Source organism: Pan paniscus, chromosome 1, assembly GCF_029289425.2.
Source record: "Pan paniscus chromosome 1, NHGRI_mPanPan1-v2.0_pri, whole genome shotgun sequence".
Lineage (NCBI taxonomy): Eukaryota > Metazoa > Chordata > Mammalia > Primates > Hominidae > Pan > Pan paniscus.
In genome coordinates, this window is record NC_073249.2 from 117461115 (window position 1) to 117486066 (window position 24952).

General features: G+C 41.9%; 2 protein-coding genes across 6 annotated transcripts in view; one reads left to right on the forward strand and one right to left on the reverse strand.

Annotated features, from left to right (window-relative positions):
* LOC129398196 (glutathione S-transferase Mu 2) overlaps window positions 1-24952 on the reverse strand; it is a 266011-nt gene that overhangs the window by 90433 nt on the left and 150626 nt on the right. The window lies entirely within an intron of this gene.
* The window catches only part of LOC129398186 (sortilin-like), a 55811-nt gene that overhangs the window by 29550 nt on the left and 1309 nt on the right, over window positions 1-24952 (forward strand). The window contains exons 3-10 of one of the 5 annotated variants that reach the window (XR_008625917.2): window positions 957-1030; window positions 12962-13064; window positions 13897-14061; window positions 17405-17478; window positions 20886-20935; window positions 22540-22670; window positions 22935-23016; window positions 24148-24164. Coding sequence is in view for 4 of the 5 variants with exons in the window: in XM_055114755.2 (XP_054970730.2) it covers window positions 957-1030; window positions 12962-13064; window positions 13897-14061; window positions 17405-17478; window positions 20886-20935; window positions 22540-22670; window positions 24148-24234 (684 nt within the window). In the remaining variant the exon portion in view is untranslated. Of the gene's footprint in view, window positions 1-956; window positions 1031-12961; window positions 13065-13896; window positions 14062-17404; window positions 17479-20885; window positions 20936-21335; window positions 22055-22539; window positions 22671-22934; window positions 23017-24147; window positions 24258-24952 lie in introns of those variants that run through there. The other 4 variants (XM_055114755.2, XM_055114758.2, XM_063606482.1 and 1 more) reach the window with 4 other exon arrangements.

A 24952-nucleotide genomic window follows, 5' to 3' on the forward strand; every position in this document is an offset into this window, starting at 1 on the left:
AATTTTTAAACTTTCAGTAGAATTTCTTTAAGCATAGTTCAGTTTTTTCTAAAATTTGAGTTGTACCCTAATTTCCATGATTTACCCATTTATCTTAGATAGTTGGTATCTCCAAGAATTTTTTTTTTTTTTTTTTTTTTTTTTGAGACAGAGTCTTGCTCTGTCACCCAGGCTGGAGAGCAGTGGTGCAATCTTGGCTCACAGCAACGTCCACCTCCCAGGTTCAAGCAATTCTCATGCCTCAGCCTCCCAAGAAGCTGGGACTACAGGCAAGCACCACCATGCCCGGCTAATTTTTGTATTTTAAGTAGAGATGGGGTTTCACCATGTTAGCCAGGCTAGTCTCGAACTTCTGACCTCAAGTGATCCGTCCGCCTCAGCCTCCCAAAGTGCTGTGATTACAGGCGTGAGCCACCGTGCCCAGCCATCTCCAAGATTTCTCATATGGCTTTCTGAGACTCCCTAGACTCTTGGAGTAATCCATCCAGAATCATTTCCTCATGCATAGTTTTTGGTAGATAAGGTACTGAAAAAATGAATTTCATGAAGAACCAACGGCAAGGAGAAGAAAAAGACAGACATACATGACACAGTGATCTCTGTGAGAACACCCACGCTATTCTAGACTCTGTAAGGAGAAAAGGGAAGAGGGTTCTTGCCTGAGAGTATCTTACAATAATTTGGATACAAAATAGTTAAAGCCTTCTTTTATTTTAATGTGTATTTGAGTAGTCAGCCTCACTGCTTCAATGGAGGCAATGGGGATCATCCCAACAAAATGAGCTGAGGACTTTCTCATCATTCTCAGCCCTAGTAACTAGATCCTTCTAGACTTTGGGGAGTACTACAAAGTAGGGATATCAAAAGTCTTTTAGGTGTTGGCTTAATCTCGAACACATATCAGCATGTGATTGGAATATCTTTTTTATTTACGGAATGCTTTTTTCCCTCTCCAGGTCATTCTAGTCTTGACTACCTTCCATGTACCACTGGTAATTATGACTTTTGGACAGTCCAAGCTATATCGAAGGTGAGATCAATAACACGCGTTGGAGCATTTCACTAAGTAACATTGAGAATATAGATTCTCCCTTTTCTAGACATGATGGCATGTAACAGTTGATGTAAAAGATCTTCTAGCCATCTTAAGTTTTCACCAGACTGTCACACTCAGCACATGTTTTTGTTGTTGTTGTTGTTGTTGTTGTTTGAGACAGGGTCTCACTCTTGTCACCCAGGCTGGAGTGCAGTGGCGTCATCTTGGCTCACTGCAGCCTCCACCTCCCAGGCTCAAGCCATCCTCCCACTTCAGCCTCCCAGGTAGCTGGGACTGCAGGCACACGCCACCATGCCCAGCTAATTTTTTGTATTTTTTGTAGAGACAGGGTTTCCCCATGTTGCCTAGGCTTGTACTGAGCTCCTGGGTTTGAATGATCCACCTGCCTCCAAAAGTGCTGGGATTATAGGCGGGAGCCACTGCACCCGGCCCTTAGCACACTTTTTAACGTCTACTCTTTTTTTTTTTGAGCAGGTTCTAGCTCTGTCACTCAGGCTGGAGAGCAGTGGCGCAAACACAGCTCATTGCAGCCTCTCCCTCCCAGGCTCAAGCCATCCACCATCTTCCCAGCTCAGCCTCCCAAGTGGCTGGCATTACAGGCACGTACCTCCATGCCTGGGTAATTTTTGTATTTTGGATAGACAGGGTTTCACCATGTTGCCCAGTCTGGTATCGAGCGCCTGGGCTCAAGCTGTCTTCCCACCTCAGCCTCCCAAAGTGCTAGGATTACAGGTGTGAGCCACCATGCCTGGCCTTAGCATCTAATTAGCAACTGAAAGAAGTATGAAAAGGGACCTGGTTCCAAGGAGGTTGGTTTGACCTGACTGAGGGGCAGAACAATAAAGGAAGATGAAGAAAGAGTGTATAGTGCTGTGTGTTTGTGTTCATTTATATGGATATTTATTTGTGGGAAGGTAGTATGGGGTTTAAAAAGTCTTTCTATTTAGTGTGAGTACAAAATGGTTTTTTATATTCCTGAAATGAAAGTCTTCATTGTACTTTCCCAGCAAATATTTATACAGCATTTTGAGGCCTAAGCAGATTATTTTTAGGTAAGAAGGAGGCTCTCAGGTCGGACCTACCAAAGTGCTTTGTAGTGTTCACACTGGCGATGATGGTGGTAACATGTGTTCTGGAACCACAACCTATACTGTGACATTGGTGAAGTTTTAGAGTTGTCTTCTCAAAGGTATGACTTGGTTAAAAAGTAGATTCCGTTCCTTAGCAGTAAGATTCAAGACCAACTAACTCCTAGAGATTGCTGAATGATTGTGTCTTCTCAATCATTTATGTCTGTCTCATTTTCCCCTAGAGACCTAAAGAAATAATGACATACCAGCGGATGATATAGAAACTACCCTAGGGTCAGGGTATCTCCCAGGAGTAATGGTACTTTCTCAAGGTTCTTTATTTGACTGCTGTTCTTGGCCCAAGTGGGAGTGAACCCATGTTCAAGCTCTGAAATGGATTAGCCTAACCTCTCTTCCCCATGAGGTATGAACTTTGACTACATCTCCTGGGCATGGAGCCAGAGGTCTCTGCCCTTCAATACATTGATGTTGGTCCCAGAGAGGCAGCAAATACCTTTAGGCCAACAAGGAATTGCCATCTAACTACAGTGTAAATTCCATGAAGGCAAGGTTCTTGACTAACTGGGGTCCCCAGGATCTAGCCAAATGCCTAACATGTAGTAGGCAGGCAGCAAATAATAATTGAATAAATGAATGAATGTCTTGGCTTCTTTATAATTTTTAGATAGTTAATTAAATTTTTTTAAATATAGGATTGACTATATTTTAGAATCTTGGTGCTAGAAAGCGCTATAGTAGGTGACTTTGTTTATTCAATCAGAACAGTAGTTGAACCATTTTAGATGAAAAACATCCTATTTGGGGAGAGAAAAATGCATTTTAAAATGTGTAACTTTGCTTCAGTAACTCTTTCCTGTGGTTAAGAATGTTTGCTATTATAAATTCCCTCCTCACAAAATTAGCTGGGCATGGTGTCACACACCTGTGGTCCCAGCTACTTGGGAGACTGAGGTAGGAGCATCTCTTGGGTCCGGGAGGTTGAGGCTGCAGTAGCTATGATCACATCACTGCACTCCAGGCTGGGTGACAGAGCAATACCCTTTCTCAAAAAAATAAAATATCTCCTCATGATAGTTTTTCTTACCAACCTGTGTTTCATTATAAAAGCAGTATAATCATATTATAGGACATTTGAAAATTTTAAAGGAAAGAAAAAAGTTCACCATACAGCCACGTGTAATCTTAATTTGTTTGCAGTTTATTATCTTGACCTTCCCCTTTGATGTTGTATCATATAATTGTAGCGTATTGGGAGGCAATGTGGAAGCAAAATGTTGCCAAGCTTTGTTGGCAAGTAGGCTCAGGATTGAATCACAGCACTGTCATTGCAAACAGAATGAACTTGGGAAAGTCATTTAACCTCCTAAGTCTTTTTTGTCATCTGTAAAAGGACAATAATAATGCCCACCTCAGAGCCGTTGTGAGGTATGCTCTGCAGTGCCTGGCATGGAGTAATAGCTTGGTGCTGTTAGCTGCTGCCATGCCAATGATCAGGGATGGCATGTAGCCAGCAGGTACTGGCATTGCTGTACCAGTTGTTAAAATGAATTTGAAGCCTTCAGGCAGATTGCCTGCCCCCAGATGCCTCCACGTCTTCTACAAATGCACACTGCACCCCCTAGCCCCTGCCAACATGCAAATGTTACTAACACCTGGCATTATGACCTACATCCATGCTGATGGGTCGGTACTCATACCTTCACTCTGCTGGTAACCCCTCATTTTTTTAGATTGACATAATTTACTTAATCATTGTTCCATTGGATAGTTAGGTTGTAGCTGTTTTTTTCGCTGTAACTAATACTACTGTGATCAGTATCATACATATTTGTGTCATAGGGGATGTTTATTTCTAGTTCACTCTTCAGTAGCAAAGGAAAACCTCCACTCTGATGGATGTCAATGTGTTTTAAAGGCTGTTTGTTAAATGCCTCTTTCTCTAGGTTGAATTATCTTCTATACCTAATGCCTCAACAACTTAAGACAATCAAAACCAAAACAAGAACCAATACTGCCATGTCACTGTTTAAATACCACCACCATCAGACTCAGCCTTTTTTCAGCCTGTTTTTGTCTAGTCTTGTAAAAAACCCCGCTTTCCTGACATACTTTACTAGAGTGCAATTCTATTTGTTTCTGATATAGTATAATGTTACCAAGGTACTTTTTTTTCATGTTACCCAGCAGTTTTTTGTTTCTTTTTTTGTTTGTTTGTTTAACCACATTGACTTTGAATATTAATTATCTCTTCCCTGCCATGAAGTGGAAACTGACTCTGTACCCACTTCCAGAGTTTAGGCAGAAACTGTAAATATGCCTTGTTGCCTTTCCAACTGGGCTGGCCTGGCTTAAAGTGACTGGCCAACCAAGTCAACCATGTCAAACATGCCAACCAAGAGGCAACTGTTGTTTCAGAAATGAGAAAGGGAAAGAAGCAGTTTGATCAAAATGGGTCCTGAGTATGCTGAGGTTGCCCAATTACCGATAAAAGCCCATTGAACCCACTCTGAAGATTTTTCTGTTTTTCGCAGCATTGGTGATTATATTATTCGTTAGACCATCTTCGCGTACTAAATCTTATATGGTTAAAGGTTCATTTGGATTTGAAATAAAAAACAGCAAATCACATGCCACCTGCTCTGTGTATTACAGCATGAAGTCTCACAAGAATAGAAGGAAGTTGTCTCTGTTGATATACAGAATTAGAGGGAGTATACTTCTGTCTTTAGGCCGTGAAAAAGAATTATTGAAGGATTTGGGAGATTATATGTATGTGTATGTATGTATATGTGTGTATACATATGTTTCTGTATACATATGTTTGTGTGTATGTACATGCATACACACACATATGCATATTTTCCATTTAAGGGAATCATATTTGTATAGTATAAATTTTGATTTCCTTATAAGGAATATTAGTTTTATAATGGATTATAGAGTATGTTTGTCTCTCACTTGCACATATGAAGTTAAAGAAATAAACTAGCTACAATTAAGATGATAATTTGATTTTTGGCAACTAAAAGATATTTTCCATCTTTTTGTTTTATGATGTCTTGAGTCCAACTTTTCATTGTATAATTTACTTAGTGAAGCAAATGTAGGCATTATTCTACACCGATGTTATATACCTAATTATTAATATCACAAAGACTGCTGGGCTATTTTATTCCTGGTGTTTCTATTGAGAATTGCTCAAATTTCCCTATTAAGAGGTTTTGCATTAAAATATATTACATAGTCAATGTAAGTTTTTCAGAATGTTACTTGAGATTTTTTAAAAAGGATAACTTAAAGGTATACAATGCAAAGTGCTGCTAGTGCAGTAAACCAGCTTCTTCAAGGCATGTTGTGTAACAACCTTTTTAATGATATGCTCAGTTCAGTTTTCACTGCAGTAGATTGTTAACAATGACTGCATATTTCAGTTACAAGCTTGGGATAAATTCCATTTACAACATATATTTTCTTGCTTTTTTTTTTTTTTAAAGAAAAAGTATATTAAAATGTGATGATGGCATTTTACCTTTAATACAACTTCACTTCTATACATGTAAAGTTGTCAATCAGAGTAAGATGAAGACCCACAAATACATATTCATGTTCCTTCTGATTAAAAGTTCTGTGATTTTTTTATTTACAATATCTTACTCTCTTTATTTTCCCACTTGTAGTTTCAAAATTTCTACAGAAAACATGTATCCTTTCCCAATAATGATAAAACACAACATAGTTAAATAAAAACACAAGGTAATATCAGACAGTGGGGGAAAAAGACACTGAAATATTGGGAATTAAGTTTATTATGAATTCAAATCTTGCCAATATTACCCAGCAGTAATTTCAGGTCCATGATTATTTTGATACATTTTAATAAACTACATTCTCCCTATTGATCTTTTACCTGGAAATCTCAGTGCAGTTGGTTGTCATTATTAGTGATAGTTATGTTCTGTAAAGTTGTCATGAATATTGAATTAGTTAATAGTGAACCATTGCTCCTAGGGGGACATATAGGGTTAGGTTTCTGCAAACTTCTGGTCACAGCACTCATTTTCATCAAATGATCAATACATAACTTTGTTTTATGTGTGTTTCTGTTTAAAGATACCTTATTTAATGTGTATTATTGATTCATTAACACTGAATTCACGGCCAATAGCACTAGAACTCTTGCCCAAACAAGGCTTGTCTCATATACTCATATTTCCTCCATGAGGCACATCAAAGTCTTCTTGTGTTTAGGAACACTAAACAGCTTGTTGACACTGCTCTTGGAGGCTATTTAAACAGAAAAAGTACCCCCCCAAAAAAAGCATAAACTTGCAAAAACCTAAGTAGAAAAAAACTAAGTAGACCGTGAAAAGGACACTTATTTATAGTATTAGAACTGAACACAAAGGCAAAGCATCACCTTGTTTGACCTCAGCTGGGAATGGGTACACTGGGTGACTCACATTTTTGCTGCTCTATGAATGTCTATAAATGACTGGCAAGGGACCATGAGTACTGATTTGGGGATTACAAATAAATTTAAGAAGGTAAACAAATTTACAAATATAGAATCCATGAATAATGAAGATTGTATAAGCTTTCTCAATTAGTAAAAACCACAAAACAATAATATTTTTAAGAGTTTACCATCATCCTTGTTACTTTTATGTTATAATTTATAGTGGCTTAGTCATGGCAAAATGAACAAAAGAAAATGGGTAGAAGCAGAAAGAGTTTTTGAGGTGCATGCTTGAAAAAGCCTACATAGCTGTTAATGAAACTTAAAGATGATTCTGGTGAAGGCTCAGAAAGAAAAGAGGAGGGCTGTAGAGAAAACTTCTATCTTAGAGAATACCTAAGTAATCCATGGTAGAATATTCATAAAAATGTGGACCACAAAGGCCATTATGATGGGTTTCTGGCAGAAATGAGGAACTCGTTGTTGGACAGTAGAGAAAAAGCAATCCTTGTTATAAAGTGGCAGAGAACTAGGCTGAATTGTGTTCATGTTCTAGTGTTTTGTGGAAAGTAGAACTTGCAAACAATGAAATTGCATATTTAGCTAAAACAATATCTAAGTAAAATGTTGAAGTTGCAGCTTGGTTCCTCCTGACTGCTCGTAGTAAAATGTGGGAAAAGAGAAATGACTTAAAGACAGAATTATTAAGCAAGAAGAAAGCAGTACTAAAAGATTTGGAAAATTCTCAGTCTATCTAAATTGCACAGACTGCAATAATAGGATGTGAATAATTAGGATGTGGCCAAGTGACCATTTGATAAAGAGATTAGCATAGGTGTAAACTAAGAACTCAATCAGTCACCCCAACAGGAAAACTGCCAGTTTGAACCCAATGAGGGAAGGCTTTCAGATTTCAAGGACCACAGAGCTATTCAGTTGCGTATGTGTGCTCTTCTTTAAGACAAGGCCATTCAGGGATCACCAAGGCTGCCTCCTCAATTTCAAAAGAAGGGACCATCACCCAAAGCCATGGGAGAAGGGCCACCCAGATCCTTGCGGGCCTACCCCCTTTCTGGCAAGGCTGCAGAGCAAGAACACAATCCCAGCGTGTCTGGGAAGAGGAGGGACCCCCTCCCCAATATTGGACCTGTAGGACAGAGCATAGAGCCAAAGAGAATTGTTTTCAAGCTTTAATATCTAGGCCAGGCACAGTGGCTCATACTTGTAATCCCAGCACTTTGGGAGGCTGAGGTGGAAGGATTGCTTGGGGCCAGGAGTTTGAGACCAGCCTGGGCAACATAGTGAGACCCATCTCTACCAAAAAAAAAAAAAAAAAAAATTGAGTGTGGTGGCACATGACTGTAGTCCTAGCTACTTGGGAGGCTAAGGCAGAAGAATTGCTTGAGCTCAGGAGTTCTAGGCTATAGTGAGCTATGATCTCATCATTGCACCCCAGCCTGGGTGGCAGAGCAAGACCCTCTCTTTATTTATTTATTTTTGACACAGGGTCTTACACTGTTGCCCAGGCTGGAGTGCAGTGGCATGATCACGGCTCATTGTAGCTTTGAGCTCCTGGGCTCAAGTGATCCTCCTGCCTCAGCCTCCCAAGTGGCTGGGACTACAGGCTGGAAACCACCATGCTCAACTAAATTTTGTATACTTTGTAGAGATGGGTTTTCACTATGTTGCCTTTGGGAGGCCGAGGTGGGAGGATGCCCAGCCTTAAGACCTACTCTTTAAAAATAACTAAATAAATATATCTCATGAAGTTTGCCTGTATTTTAGACTTATTTGGAGTCACCTTTCGTCTTTTCCATTTCCCTTTTTTGGAATGGAAATGTCTATACTGTGCCTGTCCCACCATTGTATTTTGGAAGTGCATAACTTGTTTGGTTTCACAGGTACACAACTGAAGAGCAGTTTGCTTCAAGATGAATCATACCTTGAGTCTCACCTTTGTCTGATATAGATGATATTTAGATGACACTTTCAATTTTAGACTTTAGAGTTGATGCTGGAACAAGTTAAGACTTTAGGCCAGACGCGGTAACTCATGCCTGTAATCCCAGCACTTAGGGAGGCCTAGGAGGGTGGATCATCTGAGGTCAGGAGTTCGAGACCAGCCTGGTCAACATGGAGAAACCCTGTCTCTACTAAAAATACAAAAATTAGCTGGGTGTGGTGGCACATACCTGTAATCCCAGCTACTTGGGAGGCTGAGGCAGGAGAACCGCTTGACCCTGGGAGACAGAGGTTGCAGTGAGCCGAGATCATGCCATTGCACTCCAGCCTGGGTAACAAGAGTGGAACTCTGTCTCAAAAAAATAAAATAAAATAAAAAGGCTTTTGAGGCTGCTGGGATGTAATGAATGTATTTTGCATGTGAGAAGGACATGAGTTTGGAGGAATGGAGTGGAGGGGCAGGGTGGGGGTGTCAGGATGCCGTACACTGAATGTTTATGTTCCCTCTGAACTCATATGTTGAAATTTTAACCCCTAGTGCGATGGTATTAGGAGGTGGGACCTTCAGTAAGTGATTAGGTCATAAGGGCAGAACCTTCACCAGTGGGATTAGTCCCTTTATAAGAGAGACCCCGAGAGCTCCCTTGCCCCTTCTGTCATGTACGGTTACAGTGACAAGAGGGTAATCTGTGAAGCAGGAAGCAGACCCTCACCAGACAGCACATCTGCTGGCATCTTCATCTTGGACTTCTCAGCCTCCAGAACAGTGAGAAATGAATTTCTGCTGTTTATAAGCCACCCAGTTTATAATATTCTTTTATAGCAGCCCTAGCTAAAATAAGCTGTATTCCAAACATATTTGTATTTTAGCATTATTTTCTTGAGTTATAAACATGTGCATGTTTACACCGTGGATACATGCAAAAATGATCATTTTTTTTGGTAACCAGAAAATGGATATTAGTGTTGATGCATAGAATTGTTATTAAAAAGACTTGTTTCTTTTTTTTTCTTTTTTTTTTTTTTTTGAGATGGAGTCTCGCTCTGTCGCCCAGGCTGCAGTGCAGTGGCACGATCTCAGCTCACTGCAACCTCTGCCTCCTGGGGTCAAGCAATTCTCTGCCTCAGCCTCCTGAGTAGCAGGGATTTCAGGCGCGTGCCACCACGCCTGGCTAATTTTTGTGTTTTTAGTAGAGACAGGGTTTCACCATCTTGGCCAGGCTGGTCTTGAACTCCTGACCTTGTGATCCACCTGCCTTGGCCTCCCAAAGTGCTGGGATTACAGGCGTGAGCCACCACGCCCGGCCAAAAAGACTTGTTTCTAAAGCAGTTGGTTTCACAGCGTTTTAACTGTTTACTTATCATTCAACGGCTGTTCATAACGCTATTATCATATGGAATTTGAAAATTAGATTTATCAAAGTTGCTTCATCAATTTCCTCTTCATGACATATGCTGATAGAAAATAAAGTGCTAGGATCACGCCTCTAATTCTAGAGCTTTGGGAGGCCAAGGTGGGAAGATTGCTTGAGGCCAGGAGTTTGAGACCATACATATCTTCATGATATGTATGCTGATAGAAAATAAAGCTACATTTAAATAAAGCATTATGTTAAAAAATATACCCCTGGGCCCAAAGTGGCCTTGCTAGAACCCTACTTAAGTCCCAGCAGGTTGATACTAGTTCATTTTCTCCATTTATTTAACGGACTAAAGTACCAGAGTGCTGTAGCAGGTGATTTTTTGTTTTGCTCATGCTGGTTTCTTTTTTTGAAGGGCAGGGATGTGTTTGTTGTGCCAAGTTCTTAAAAAGCAAGCAGGCTTGCCAACAGGTTTGTGGAGATTCTCTGGGGATGTCATGAAGGAGGACCAATTTGTAAACTAGTACTAATCAGGCTGCTTCAACCCCTTTGGAAGATTTACAGAGCTGTTGATGATACATGCACTGTAGAGCTGGGAATTGTTTATGCACATCTCTTGGCCAGCTGTCAGGAAGATAAGAGCTGATCTACTGCAAAGCCAAAGAAAGGGTAATATAATATAGGACTCTGTTGGGTGGCGCCCAATTGTATTTCATTTATCTAGGAATTTTCTGTGTGTGTGTATGTACTTAAGGAAGGATAGAGTCATTCAGACAACTTAGACATATGTAGTTTGTTTCAGCATATTATCAGGGACCTCTACATACACACATGGATACTTCCCTTCTGTCTCCAACTTTCTCTTAGCTGATCTCTTCTGCCAGGTCATAAGCCCCCAGCAAGATAGAGGAAGACCCCAGTTTGTAAGGGAAAAAATCCTCACAGATAATTAAAAGTTATCTCCAGTTTAGGGCTAAAGGTTCAGAGAATTGGACTATAGTTTCAATTTTGCCCTTAATTAACTAGTTGACTTTTGATAAATTGCCTTCCCTTGCAACTCCTCATCTGTGAAATGAGGGAGTTGGACAAGATGTTCACTTCAGCCCCTTACACTGCTCATGGTTCTGCAATTCTTTATTTGTTGAGGCCGCTACCAAAACCTGTAACATCATTTACATCATGTACATTCAAGCTTCACTTATTGATGGGGATACATTCTGCGAAGTGCATCATTAGGTGATTTCATTATTGTGCAAACATCACAGAGTGTACTTACACTTGGACAGTATAGCCTGCTACACACCACAGCTATATGGTATAACTTCTTGTTCCTAGGCAACAAACCTGTAGAGCATGTTACTGTACTGAATACTGTAGGCAGCTGTAACACAGTACTAAGTGTTTGTATATCTAAACATAGAAAAGGCATGGTAACAATATGGTTTCATAATCTGGACTCACCATCATATAAACAGTCCATTGGTAACCAAAACATCTTCATGCAACACATAACTATATTCTATCATTGAAGACCACTGCAGATTACATTTATCTGTGTGCAAAAATTTGCAGTGCACAGCAGTCTTCATTGATGGATACTTAAATTTAATGAACATTAAGATTTAGCATTGTGTATTGTGTAAGAGAGCTATACATAGTATTAAACCTGTCAGGGTTAGACAGCTATGGAATTTTTGCTTTTATTTTCCAGAATCTAAACATGGATTCGAATACTTCTCAAAGATATTGTTGGAATGAACTTTTGGAAAAAGCTTGGAAACTCTGAGAGTTGAGATTAAGTTTGTTTGTTTTTCCTAGCTGTATTTCATGTACTGAGTGCCTTACAGACTTGTGCCTAGGGATGGTAACTTCTACGGGGAAAAACTTCAAGAACTTGCTACAGCTTCATTTACAGCTTTATCATAACTACTGTGGATTAATAGATTAGTTAGAAGCCTTTGGGAGCACTTTGCATAGATCTCACCTTAAACTAACCTGAATAATAAGGGAATAGTTGATTCTGTAACTAAGTACAGAGGAATGACAGGCTTCAGGGTCAATTCAATTCAGTGTCATAGGCTCTGCTTCTCAGGTATTCTGAAATTACCTTCTCTGTGCTCCCATTGTGACAGAATGACGATAGCAGTCTTTACTGTGTGTTCACATACTGCATCATTGGGGTTTCTCAACCTTAGTACTCTTGACATTGGGGCCAGGTAATTCTTTATTATTGTGGGACTGTCCTGTGCCTTGTAGGATGTTTGGCAACATCGCTGGCCACTACCCACTTAATGCCAGTAGCACCTCAGCCCTGCATTGCGATAATCAAAAATGTCTGTAGGACCGGGCGCAGTGGCTCATGCCTGTAATCCCAGCACTTTGGGAGGCCGAGGCGGGCGGATCACTTTGAGCTTGGGAGTCAAGACCAGCCTGAGCAATGTGGTGAAACCCCGTCTCTACTTAAAATACAAAAATTAGCCAGGCGTGGTGACACGGACCTGTAATTCCAGCTACTCGGGAGGCTGAGGCTGGAGAATCACTTGAGCCTGGGAATTGCACCACTGAGCTGAGATTGCATCACTGCACTCCAGCCTGGGTAACAGAGTGTGATCTTGTCTCAAAGGAAAAAAAAAAGTCTGCAAACATTACCAAATGTTTCTTGGGGGACAAAAGCACCCTGATTGAGAACTGCTGGTCTGAAGGAATATAGACCATTTTATCAGGTGGCTATCATAAGTGGGAGGCAGTGTGCTTCCTAGAAGACCCCAAATTTCCCACCCACCTTTTATCTCCCATTGGCTCATCCTGAGTCACTCCCCGATTCCTGAACCCCCATCACTGGTGAGCGGGTTGGGGGGGGGGTGGAATGTTCTTCGGACTCACCAGGGCACCTCTGGAGCTAGGAATGTGGCTGTTCAGGGTGAGCCGAGTCTCTCAGCATGATTGGTGGAAAGGGAGAATGAAAGCTGAGTAGGAACTCAGTAATATCCATGACCACTGCACCCTAAATTTGCCCTTTTTTTCTTCCTCTCAGTGAGGATTATGGGAAGAACTTTAAGGATATTACAAATCTCATCAATAACACCTTTATTCGGACTGAATTTGGCATGGCTATTGGTCCTGAGAACTCTGGAAAGGTGAGACTCATTCTTGTATACATAAAGCTTGTGCTTGATACCACATGCAGAGCTGTCAGATATTAGTATTGGCATGGTCCAGTGATTCACAGTAATGTATTTTAGTTTAGTATTGCTATATTTATATTTTAAAATTAAACACAATTTTTTTAAGGGTCTCACTCTGTCTCCCAGGCTGGAGTGCAGTGATACCGTCACGGCTCGCTGCAGCCTTGACCTTCCAGGCTCAAGGGATCCTCCCACCTCAGTCACTTGAGTAGCTGGGACTACAGGCTCTTGCCACCACTCCTGGGTAATTTTTGTATTTTTTTGTAGAGGGTTTCGCCATGTTGCTCAGGCTGGTCTTGAACTCCTGGGCTCAAGCAATCCACCCACCTCAGCCCCTGAAGTGCTGGGATTACAGGCATGAGCCACTGTGCCTGCCTTAAACACAATTTAATATCGATCATATAAGAATGGAACTCTGAGCACACAGGTTTATTTGTTTTTGTTCCCCGCCCAAGGTGCACCAAAGCCCTTAATAATTATGCAGCAGTTGCTTAACATTACAATGTATATAACCTATGACAACATTTTAGTTTTTTGGAAAACTAATCTCAGCCTAATCTAGGCTTGAACCCACAGATATGATGTCCCAGCTCAGTTCAGGGTGTTATTTTTTTATAAGAATAAGACCCAAGGGGTAGAGTGGAACAACTAATCAGTTTTTATAACTCTTCTTATTTCTAGAACTAAAATTTCTTAACTAATGTCTGGTGAAAATGGTGTAAGAACTCCTGTGCTTGCATAGATAGTATCATACTCTGAATCAGATCTTTCCTCTTCCTATCAGGTGGTATTAACAGCAGAGGTGTCTGGAGGAAGTCGTGGAGGAAGAATCTTCAGATCATCAGATTTTGCGAAGAATTTTGTGCAAACAGATCTCCCTTTTCATCCTCTCACTCAGATGATGTATAGCCCTCAGAATTCTGATTATCTTTTAGCTCTCAGCACTGAAGTAAGTCCAGTTGAGGAACATGGTTTGCCTTTTGCATTTTATAGTCTCAAATGTACTGTCTTAGAAGGATCCTTTAGGAAATGCTTTTAATATTGGACTTCTTTCGAGTCTCCTTATGGCATGAAGTATGTATTTTTTTGACGTTTTTTCCTATTTGGTAAAGGACACGATTTCCACATGCTATCTATTCCAGGTAAGTGTGATGCCTAGTTGTCACTGTAATTTTTTTAAGTGACTAAATGTATGGTATTGGAGTAATGAACTAGAAAACAGTTTAATTTAATCATTCTTGTGCTACAAGGGACAAGCATAAATTGTCAAACTCCTGATGTTGTCATTGTTCCTTTTCTATGATCAAACAACATCTTTCTAATTTTTTTCTTTTTTGTTATGTCCTCAGTTTATAAAACATACTGATTTCTGTCTTTGACACTCATGTATTAAATATCCAAAGTCTTAAATCCCCGCGCTCCCTACCACGTTCCTATACTTTCCCCAGAAACCAGTGTGTTTCCCTAACCCTCCCACTTCTCAAAGTTCTCTGAGGAACACATTCAGCTTCTCCTTTCCTGGAGGACCAGTCTCCTTTACTGTGGTTAAGGGCCCAAAGTGGCTGAGTTGCTAGACTATAATAATCAGAATTATACTTTACATTTTTATGGCCTTCTCTCATCAGATAGAAACACCTGAGGAGCTAGTTCAAGAGGCACATCCCTTTGCCCAAACCCAGATATAATAAATCAATGACTTCTGTTGTGGGGTGGCTAATATTTTTAACAGGCTCCCCAGCTGAGCCTGAGCACCAAAGTTTGAGAGTCATTGCTGTACTGACTGTTTTGGGGTCCGAAACAAGATCATCAACTGTGAACAAGTCAGGCTGAGCAAAGGATGACATAGGAGGATGAAGGGCACTGGAAGAGAGGTCTGGGTTCTGGGCTTTCTGTGGGGAGATTTTTGAGCAGAGGTGAGGCTGAGGGGCACCAGGAGGGCCAGAGTTATGGTTTTTTTTGCTTTTTTTTTTTTTTTTTTTTTTTTTGAGACAGAGTTTTGCTCTTCTTGCCCAGGCTGGAGTGCAATGGTGCAATCTGGTCTCACTGCAACCTCCACCTCCCGGGTACAAGTGCTTCTCCTGCCTCAGCCTCCAGAGTAGCCGAGATTACAGGCATGTGCACCCAGGCCCAGCTAATTTTTTTGTATTTTTAGTAGAGACAGGGTTTCACCATGTTGGCCAGGCTGGTCTCGAACTCCTGACCTCAGGTGATCTGCCCGCCTTGGCCTCCCAAAGTGCTGGGATTACAGGTGTGAGCCACTGTGTCCGGCCTCAGAGTTATGCTTAGCAGTGGAGGCCAGAGGAAGGAAACTAGCTTGCTGGGGAGTAAGCTTCAGATCTTAGAACAACAATTCCTGGAAATTGGCCTCCAGCAGCTTAAGCTGAAAGCACTACAAGGGAGCAAGGAGTGAACAGACCCATAGAGCTCCCCTTTGACTACTGCATCTTCCTTACCAAGTGTCTCAGGGTTATTAAAACAGCACTGTCCTCAGGAAGAGACAGATACAGTCTGCTTCTGTACCTGAAATTTCTTCCACTTAAGGGTAAGTCTGAAGTACATATAATTGGGATGGAGAAGAGGGACCAATTTGTACTAAAGTGCAAATCAGTGGTATCAAATTCTGCCTTGTCTTTATAAGTAGAATTAGGTAAATTAGAAATGCTAGGATGTGAGTATTACCAGGGGAGAAAAAGTTAGAGGAGAATGGTGGGTGAGAGTACAGGAGTACTGAACGTAAATTCTGCCTAAATAAGTTACATTTAATTTCAGCTAGACTAGGACATCTCTGTCCCATCTCCACTGAGGCGGAGCTCAGTAAGCTCACATTGCCGGTGTAATGTTGTCAGTCAGAATTTTGTTAAGTCTCTGCTACATTTCAAACTATTGGCCAATCCCTCCTTTTGAGAACTCTAATTGTTTGGCTTCTGTGACATTATTCCTTTTAGTTCCTTCCTTAACGTCCTTTCAGCCTACCCTTAAATGCCTACTCCTCATTTCACTGAGCATTCTCTTCCACTCTTACCATTTAGCTACCACCACCTATAATGTATAAGATTTTCAAATCCTTATCTCTAGCCCTGGCTTTCCCCTAATGCATCATATTCCTGTCTTGCTGCCCCCTGAATATCTCTAGCTGGATGTTCCACAAGCACCTTAAATCAATTTAAAACTGAGCTTCCTCCCTACTCTTCTCTCAGACCTGATCTTCTTCCCTTAATCCTTATACTAGTTAATGATATCACAATGCATCCTATACCCCAACCAGGAAACTAGAGTGACCAACTTACATGCATGTGCATGCACGTGCGTACACACACACACACACACACCCGTACCTCTCATCCTGCCCTGCAGGAGAAGTCATCCAGTTCTACTATGCTAGCTTCTAAATTCTTGCAGAGCCTGTTCCTCATGGCCAGTGTTCAAGACCTCATTAGCTCTTACCGAACTAATGTGGCAGTCATTCACTGCTTTTCCTTGCCTCTAGTCTGGACCCTCTGAAATCCATCTTTCCCATTCACGTCCAAGTACTCCACCTAAGAAAGTGAAATGGACTGTGTCATCCTCCTGCTTAGCACACATTCCTGCTGAGAGCACCTCATATGCAATAAACCCTGGAGTCCTTACCGTGGCACAGAAGGAAGGCTCTCTGTGAGCTGGCCTCACCTTTCTGCCTAGCGTTAGTTCCTCATTTGCTTACCTTGGAATTTGCACTCAAGTAATGCCTGATGGCTTTTAGCTCCCTGCACACACTGCAGGGTTTATGACCTCCTTGTGTTTGCTAATACTAGTCTCTCTTTGTGCAGCAACACCTCATCTCCCTGTTTGCCTTCTTTTGGTCCCACTGCTCATCATTTAAAACTCAGTGCACCTGTCTTCTTCAGGACACCATCTCTGATGCAATGTTCCTCCTCTCCTCACTTCTATACTAGACCATATTTTATAACTCTGCATAGTGTTGAACTTTCTTCTTATCTATGCGCCTTGTTAAACTGTGAGCCCCTTCTCTCAGCAGGGAGTGTGTCTTATTCATCTTTGTATCCCCAGTGCAACATCTGGTACAGTGCCTGGCACATAATAGGCACTTCATACGCATTTGTTATTCTGAACTTCCAAGACCCCAAAAGGGCCCAGATAAACCATGTGTGTGTCTGTGGAGCTCGGGCAGCTCTGATGGAGCTTCAGTGTGTGTTTTTCCTGTCCTGAATGATTGGATATGAAATATTAAAGGTCATACAAGCAACTACACAGGATAAAGCTAGAATTTTGATAAGTCATTTATAATCTTTCAGAATGGCCTGTGGGTGTCCAAGAATTTTGGGGGAAAATGGGAAGAAATCCACAAAGCAGTATGTTTGGCCAAATGGTGAGTAACAGAAGACTCCATCTGTGCAGAGCCCTAAACCCTTCCTGATAGCGCTGCCAAAAATCACATGAATAAATATTGAGCACTTACTGTGTGCCAAGTACTCTTCAGGGTGCCATAAGAGATGTTGGAGAGGGGTGTGACACAGGCCTTGACCTGGAGGAGCTTCTCATTCCGCTGGAAAAGAAGACTTAGTCTCACTTAAATGTTAGAACATAAAGTATAAAACAAGGCAGGTGACTGAGTTGCTGCTGCCTGCCCAGGGTTCATTCTCCATGAATGGTGACATCAATTAAAATACAATAAAATATAGCTTTAATTTAGGAATTTAAATACTTCTCCATGCCCAGATTTACCCTCTTGTCTAGAGTTCCATTTCAGTCATGTAGAACATGGCAAGGAATCAGGAAGAAAGCTGAAAGAACTTCCAGACTCCTGAAGTCACATTGCACACCAAAACTCATTCACTTTTCTCGGAGAGATTCCCTGCCCCTCCGGGTGCCTGCTTAAAGAGGATGGAGTGGAGGGAGCTCTTACTTGGGAGTCTCGTCACCTTTGTTCTGTCCTCACTCTGCTGCTAGTCAGGGGCTCAACCTTTCTGGGCTTTAGTTTTTTCCTTTTGTGAAAGGAGGCTTATTTGGAGAATGTGGGGATGGCTAAGCAAGAACTGAATTAACAGGCTTCATGCCTCCAAAATCTGATTAGGCTCAGAATGTTGTTTAGAGCCTCTTTCTCCTTTCCCTTTGACTAATTTCAGCTAATTTGTGAATCCCAGTTTATAGCAGATTGGTTACAGAGGTAGGATATGTAACTGCTGCAATAAGCACGTAACAGCATTAGAATTACAGCCTGAGAGCTGGAAGGAGGTGGAATTACTCTAAAAGAGCAGACAAAAACTTAGAGAATAAACAGTATTAAATTATTTAGTGCTAGATCAAGAAAGTACACCTGTGTTAGTAACTTCTAATGGGAACACTGTGTTATAGTTTGATAGAATTGATGTTCATGATCATGACCCACAATCCCAAGAGTTTCCTGTACTCTAGGAATCAGGAAAGTGTAGAATACAGATTTGAAATATGTCTACCAAGATTGATTAAAATATTAAATATATTGCTTAAATAAAGTAGGCCTTTTCTAGAAGTGTTCATGTTCTTGTTCTTAAGATAGGGTATTGCTCTTTTGTCCAGGCTAGAGTACAGTGGCACAGTCATGGCTTACCACAGCCTTGACCTCCTGGACTTAAGTGATCCTTCTGCCTCAGCCTCCCAAGTAGCTGGGACTACAGGCATGTGCCACCATGCCTAGCTAATTTTTGTATTTTTATTTTGTAGAGATAGGGGGTCTCACTATGTTGCCCAGGCTGGTCTCAAACTCCTGTGCTAAAGCAATCCTTCCTCCTCAGCCTCCCAGAGTACTGGGATTATAGGTATGGGCTACCATGCCTAGCCCCAGAAATGTTTTTTTAATGAGGTTTTTATAGCACCACTCTGGTACACATGCCACATTTGCTTTCGTTTTATGTATTCTAATGAATTGTATTTGTACCTTATACAGTTTTATCAGGAAGGAAGGAATTTTTTTTTTCTTGAGACGGAGTCTTGCTCTGTTGCCCAGGCTGGGGTGCTGTGGTACAATCTCGGCTCACTGCAGTCTCCACCTCCCAGGTTCAAGTGATTCTCCTGCCTCAGCCTCCTGAGTAGCTGGGATTACAGGCGTGTGCCACCACACCCAGCTAACTTTTGTATTTTTAGTAGCAATGGGGTTTCACCATGTTGGCCAAGCTGGTCTCAAACTCCTGACCTCCTGATCCGCCCACCTCAGCCTCCCAGAAGTGCTGGGATTACAGGGCATGAGCCACCGTACCAGGTGGAAATAATTTTTAAGATAACTAAGTTAAATTGTTTCACTCCTGATGGAACTAAAACATGTAGGTCATGTGTAAATAATTTTTTTTTTCTTTTTTTAAGATAAGGCCTGGCTCTGTCACCCAGGCTGGGATGTAGTGGCACGATCTCTGCTCATTGCAGCCTCTGCCTCCTGGGCTCAAGTGATCCTCGCACTTCAGCCTTCCCAGTAGCTGGAACTACAGGCATACACCTGGCTAAGTTTTGTTAAATTTTAATCATTAAAACTCATCTTTAGCCAAGTGCAGTGGCTCATACCCATAATCCAAGCACTTTGGGAGGCTGAGATGGAAGGATTGTTTGAGACCAGGAATTCAAGACCAGCCTGGGCAACAGAGTGAGACCCCATCTCTACAAAAAATTAATGAAAAAAAAAAGCCAAGCATGGTGGTGCACACCTATAGTCCTCGTTACTCAAGAGAATGAGATGGGAGGATCACTTTAGCCGAGGAGTTCGAGGCTGCAGTGAGCTGTGATTGCACCACTGCACTCCAAACTAGGTGACAGAGCAAGACTCCGTCACTTAAATAAACAAACAAAACCTTATCTTTAAAACTAAAAAGTTATTTTAAAATAGGATTTTGTTTTGTATCCTGTGCAAGGTTTTTACTTTTGTAACATGTTTTTTTTTTTTTGTTTAGTGTCTAAATATGAATAACCAGGATGCTGCTGTTTACTCACCTTTTTAGATCTCTAGTTTCTAGGAATTTACAACCAAAATTTCTGAAAGAACATGCTCAAAACCAACACCTTTTTTTGGTTGCAATCCAGTAAGTGCCAGGAGGGTCTGAATCTAGTTCCCTGCAAACTCCCTTTCCAGGTTACATTTTAAATAATTCAACCTCTGACCTAGTTGTCTATTTGAGATGGAAGAACTAAATTATTTAACTCATACAAAGCATTGAACTAGATTCTGAAGGGAAACAGCAAAGTATAGTACCTGCCCTGAAGAAGCTAATTTATATAGTAGGAAAGGTAAGGCATATACTATGCAAGTAAAATAAAAAACAGGAGGCAAATGCATGCCAAGTGGCTGTGCAGATGGTACAGTGCTCTAAAACAGAGTTTCTCAACCTCAGCACTAATGACATTTTGGATCAAAGAATTCTTTATTGTGGAGGACTGTCCTGTGCATCATAAAATGTGTAGCAACATCCCTGGCCTCTACCCGGTAGATGCCAATAACACCTCCGCCACCCACCCCTCAGTTGTGATGATCAAAAATGTCAGAGGCAAATGTTGAGAGGGTGAGTAGACCAGCATGACTGCCTGAAAGAGTTCACATAAAGAAGTGGTGGACTGTAGACAACACATGGGCCGGGCAGTGGGGAGCTTGACAGGCAGAGCTGTGAAGGACCAGGGCTCAGCACCTGAGAAGTGGTGCTTGTCAGTGCCTGTGAATGAAGCTTGTTAGACCTGCTAGGAAGTTTGTGAGTAAGGTCAACATAGTCCTTCAGCAGTCTTAAACCATTTCTTTTCCCCGTTTTTGCCTCATTGTAGGGGATCAGACAACACCATCTTCTTTACAACCTATGCAAATGGCTCCTGCAGTAAGTATATTTTAGTCCCAGAAAATAATGTCCTGTTGTCCATTCATGGTAGAATTTTCTGGGTTGTGCGAGGTAGAAACATAAAAGGTCCCTCCATTCTCCTGAAATTGTAATAGCTAAAGAAAGCTGTTAGTGGTTATTAAAATCTTGAAAGTAAAACCAAATTACTACACTACCCAGATCAAGTAAAAATATAGGCTATACGTAGAGGCAATATTTAATCTTAGCAATGTATTTATGTAAAGCAAATATTATGCTACAGACAATAGCAAATTGAAATGCATGGTTATTTCTACAGGAAAGCAAGGGTTGTGTTTGTGTTTGCAGAAGCAGCTGGCTTCCCAAATTCTGACACAATTTCAAAACAGAAAGCAAAATCTTTCATTTACTCATTCAACAGATATTTGAGCACCTGCTCATATGCTAAACACTGTTCTAAGGATGGAGAGAAGAAAACACCCAAGGCCTGCCCTCATGGAATGTAAATTCAAGAAAACCAAAACTCCAGCTGGGCATGATGGTTGCATGCCTGCAGTCCCAGCTACTTGGGAGGCTGAGACAGCAGGATTGCTTGAGCCCAGAAGTTCAAGGACAGCTTGGGCAATGTGCTAAGACCCCCAGCCCTTAAAAGAAAAGAAAAGAAAACTCAAGACAATTTAAAATAGGATAAGATAATTCCAAACTGTGCCATGAAGAAAGTAAAGCAGCACGCTGTGGCTTTTTTTTTTTTTTTTTTTTTTTTTGAGACGGAGTCTTGCTCTGTCGCCCAGGCTGGAGTGCAGTGGCGCCATCTCCGCTCACTGCAAGCTCTGCCTCCTGGGTTTACACCATTCTCCTGCCTCAGCCTCCTGTGTAGCTGGGACTACAGACGCCTGTCACCACGCCCGGCTAATTTTTTGTATTTTTAGTAGAGATGGGGTTTCACCATGTTAGCCAGGGTGGTCTTGAACTCCTGACCTCGTGATCCACCCGGCTCGGCCTCCCAAAGTGCTGGGATTACAGGCGTGAGCCACCGCACCCGTCTGCTGTGGCTTTGATGTTTTTATGAAACACTGTATTAGAATTAAGTAATCTCTTACCTTTCCATTGAGCATAAAATCTGAAATGTATAAAATAAAACACAAATATGAATTGCGTATATCTAATGCTGTATCACTTTTTTTTTTTTTTTATGAGACGGAGTCTTGCTCTGTCACACAGGCTGGAGCGCAGTGGCGCGATCTCTGCCCACTGAAAACTCTGTGTCCCGGGTTCACGCCATTCTCCTGCCTCAGCCTCCCGAGTAGCTGGGACTACAGGCGCCCACCACCACGCCTGGCTAAATTTTTTTGTATTTTTAGTACAGATGGGGTTTCATGGTGTTAGCCAGTTTGGTCTCTATCTCCTGACCCCGTGATCCGCCCACCTCAGCCTCCCAAAGTGCTGGGATTACAGGCATGAGCCACTGCGCCTGGCCGCTGTATCACATTTTATGTTGTCACTTGATTAACATGCATAGTATTTAAAATGCTTTAGCTATAAAATTAAGACTGATTCTAAAACAACTGCTTTGAACTAGGCTCACCAGTAAGTGAAATTTTAATTAATATTTTGTCTTGTTTAAGAAGCTGACCTTGGGGCTCTGGAATTATGGAGAACTTCAGACTTGGGAAAAAGCTTCAAAACTATTGGTGTGAAAATCTACTCATTTGGTCTTGGGGGACGTTTCCTTTTTGCCTCTGTGATGGCTGATAAGGTAGGTATTGCCCTCTCCCCTTTGGGGTCTGATATTTCTGCAAATATCTCTCGTATAGATTCTCTTTATTACATGGCATTGACAGAGTTTCTTGTCTTTTTGTTATATTTAGTACCACTGTGAGTGTTAGGGGTGATTCTTTTTGCAAAGGCTGATTGACTGATAGGCTACTCTGCACTTTGGCCTTCTGTCACCATGTGAATTCTGTTATCTTTCTTGGGATTGTTTTTTTTTTTTGAAACAAAGTCTCTCTCTGTTGCCTAGGCTGGAGTGCAGTGACACAATCTCGGCTCATTGCACCCTCCGCCTCCCAGATTAAAGCAATTCACCTGCCTCAACCTCCCAAGTAAGTGGGACTATATATAGGTGTGCACCACCACACCCGGATAATTTTTGTATTTTTAGTAGAGATGGGGTTTTGCCATGTTGGCCGGGCTGGTCTTGAACTCCTGAGCTCAGGTGATCCCCCCGCCTCAGCCTTCCAAAGTGCTGGGATTATAGGCGTGAGCCACCGCGCCCGGCCAGGATATTTTGATCCAGTGTTTGGGCATTACTCAGACATGGACATCTGTAGAAAGCAATCTCTTGCTCATTATCCAAGAATAAAAATACAATTAGATAACATTAATTGAGTGCCTACTATATGCTAGGTACTATTCTAAGTCCCAGGAATATGGCAGTGAATAAAACAGATGAATTTCCTGCTCTCAGAACTTATGTTTAAGGGGGAAAATAAATACTCAAAAAATAAATATGAAGGCTGGGGGTAGTCGCTCACACTTGTAATCTCAGGACTTTGGGAGGCTGAGGCGGGTGGATCCCTTGAGCCCAGGAATTCAAGACCAGCCTGGGCAACATGACAAAACCCTGTCTCTACAAAAAATGAGAAAATTAGCCAGGCATGGTGGCATGTGCCTGTAGTCTCAGCTACTTGGGAGGCTGAGGTGGGAGGATCATCTGAGCCTGGGGAGGTTGAGGCTGCAGTGAGCTGTGATCATGCCACTGCATTCCAGCCTGGGTAACAGCACAAGACCCTGTCTCATAAATAAATATAAATGTGAGTGTGTGTGTATCAGGTAATAATTAAAGCCGCGAAGAAATCTAAAACAGTAAGAAAACAAAGTGTCAGGAGTCAGTGCTCTTTTAGACAGACTGTTTAGGATGGGCTCTCTGAGACCTAAGTGAAACAAGAACTTGACCATGTGGCCATCTGGGAGGAGAGTAGGATGAGGCACAGCCAGTGCAGAGACCCTCAGGCTGGAGCATGCCCGATCAATCCAAGCAAAGGGGAGAATAGCAGTATGGGGGGAGCACAGAGAATAATAGTCCAAAGTGGGGCCAGAGGGGGCCTGGCCAGACCTTATGTGGCCTTTGTAGATCACAATTAGGATGTGGGCCTTACTCTTCTTGTGTTGGGAGCTGTGAGAGGGTTGTGAGCAGGGGAATGCTGAGATTTGGCTTCTCTTTTGAAGAATAGGTGTGCGCAGAACAGCCTGACGGGCACGCGCAGAAGCAGCGGGAGCGCCGGGAGCTCTCTCAGGAGTCCAAGCTGGGGAGGTGGTAGCTTGGCCAGGCTCTTGGCAGTGGGTAAGGGGGCAGGTGGTGAGACTGTGGATATATTTTTAAACATATTACTAATAGGACTTGCTGATGGATTTGATGTGGGTTGTGAGAGAATGAGTGGAATCAAGGGTACCTTTAAGAGTCTGTATCCTGAGCGCCTGAATGGTGGCGCCATTTTCTAGGATGGCAAAGACTGCAGGAGGAGCAGGTTGTGGGAGAAAAATCAAGAATTCTGTTTTGGGCCGAGCATGGTGGCTCACGCCTTAATCCCAGCCCTTTAGGAGGCTAAGGCGAGCAAATCACTTGAGGTCAGGAGTTTGAGAGCAGCCTGGCCAACATGGCGAAACCCTGTCTCTACTAAAAAATACAAAAAATTAGCCAAGCGTGGTGGCGCATGCCTGTAATCCCAGCTACCCGGGAGGCTGATGCACAAGAATCAATTGGACTGTGGAGACGGAGGTTGCAGTGAGCCAAGATCATGCCGCTGCACTCCAGCCTGGGCAACAGAGTGAGACTCTGTCTCAAAAAAAGTAAAAAAAGAATTCAGTTCTGCATATGAGACACCTATTAGATATCTGAATGGAGATGTCAAGTGAGCATTTGGGTATATGAATCTCCCTAATTGCTATGGTATTTGAAGCCATGTGACCAGATGATATCTTCTGGAGGAGTAAGTAGGTATCAAAGAGGTGGGAGGACTGAGCAAGCCCTGAAGCACC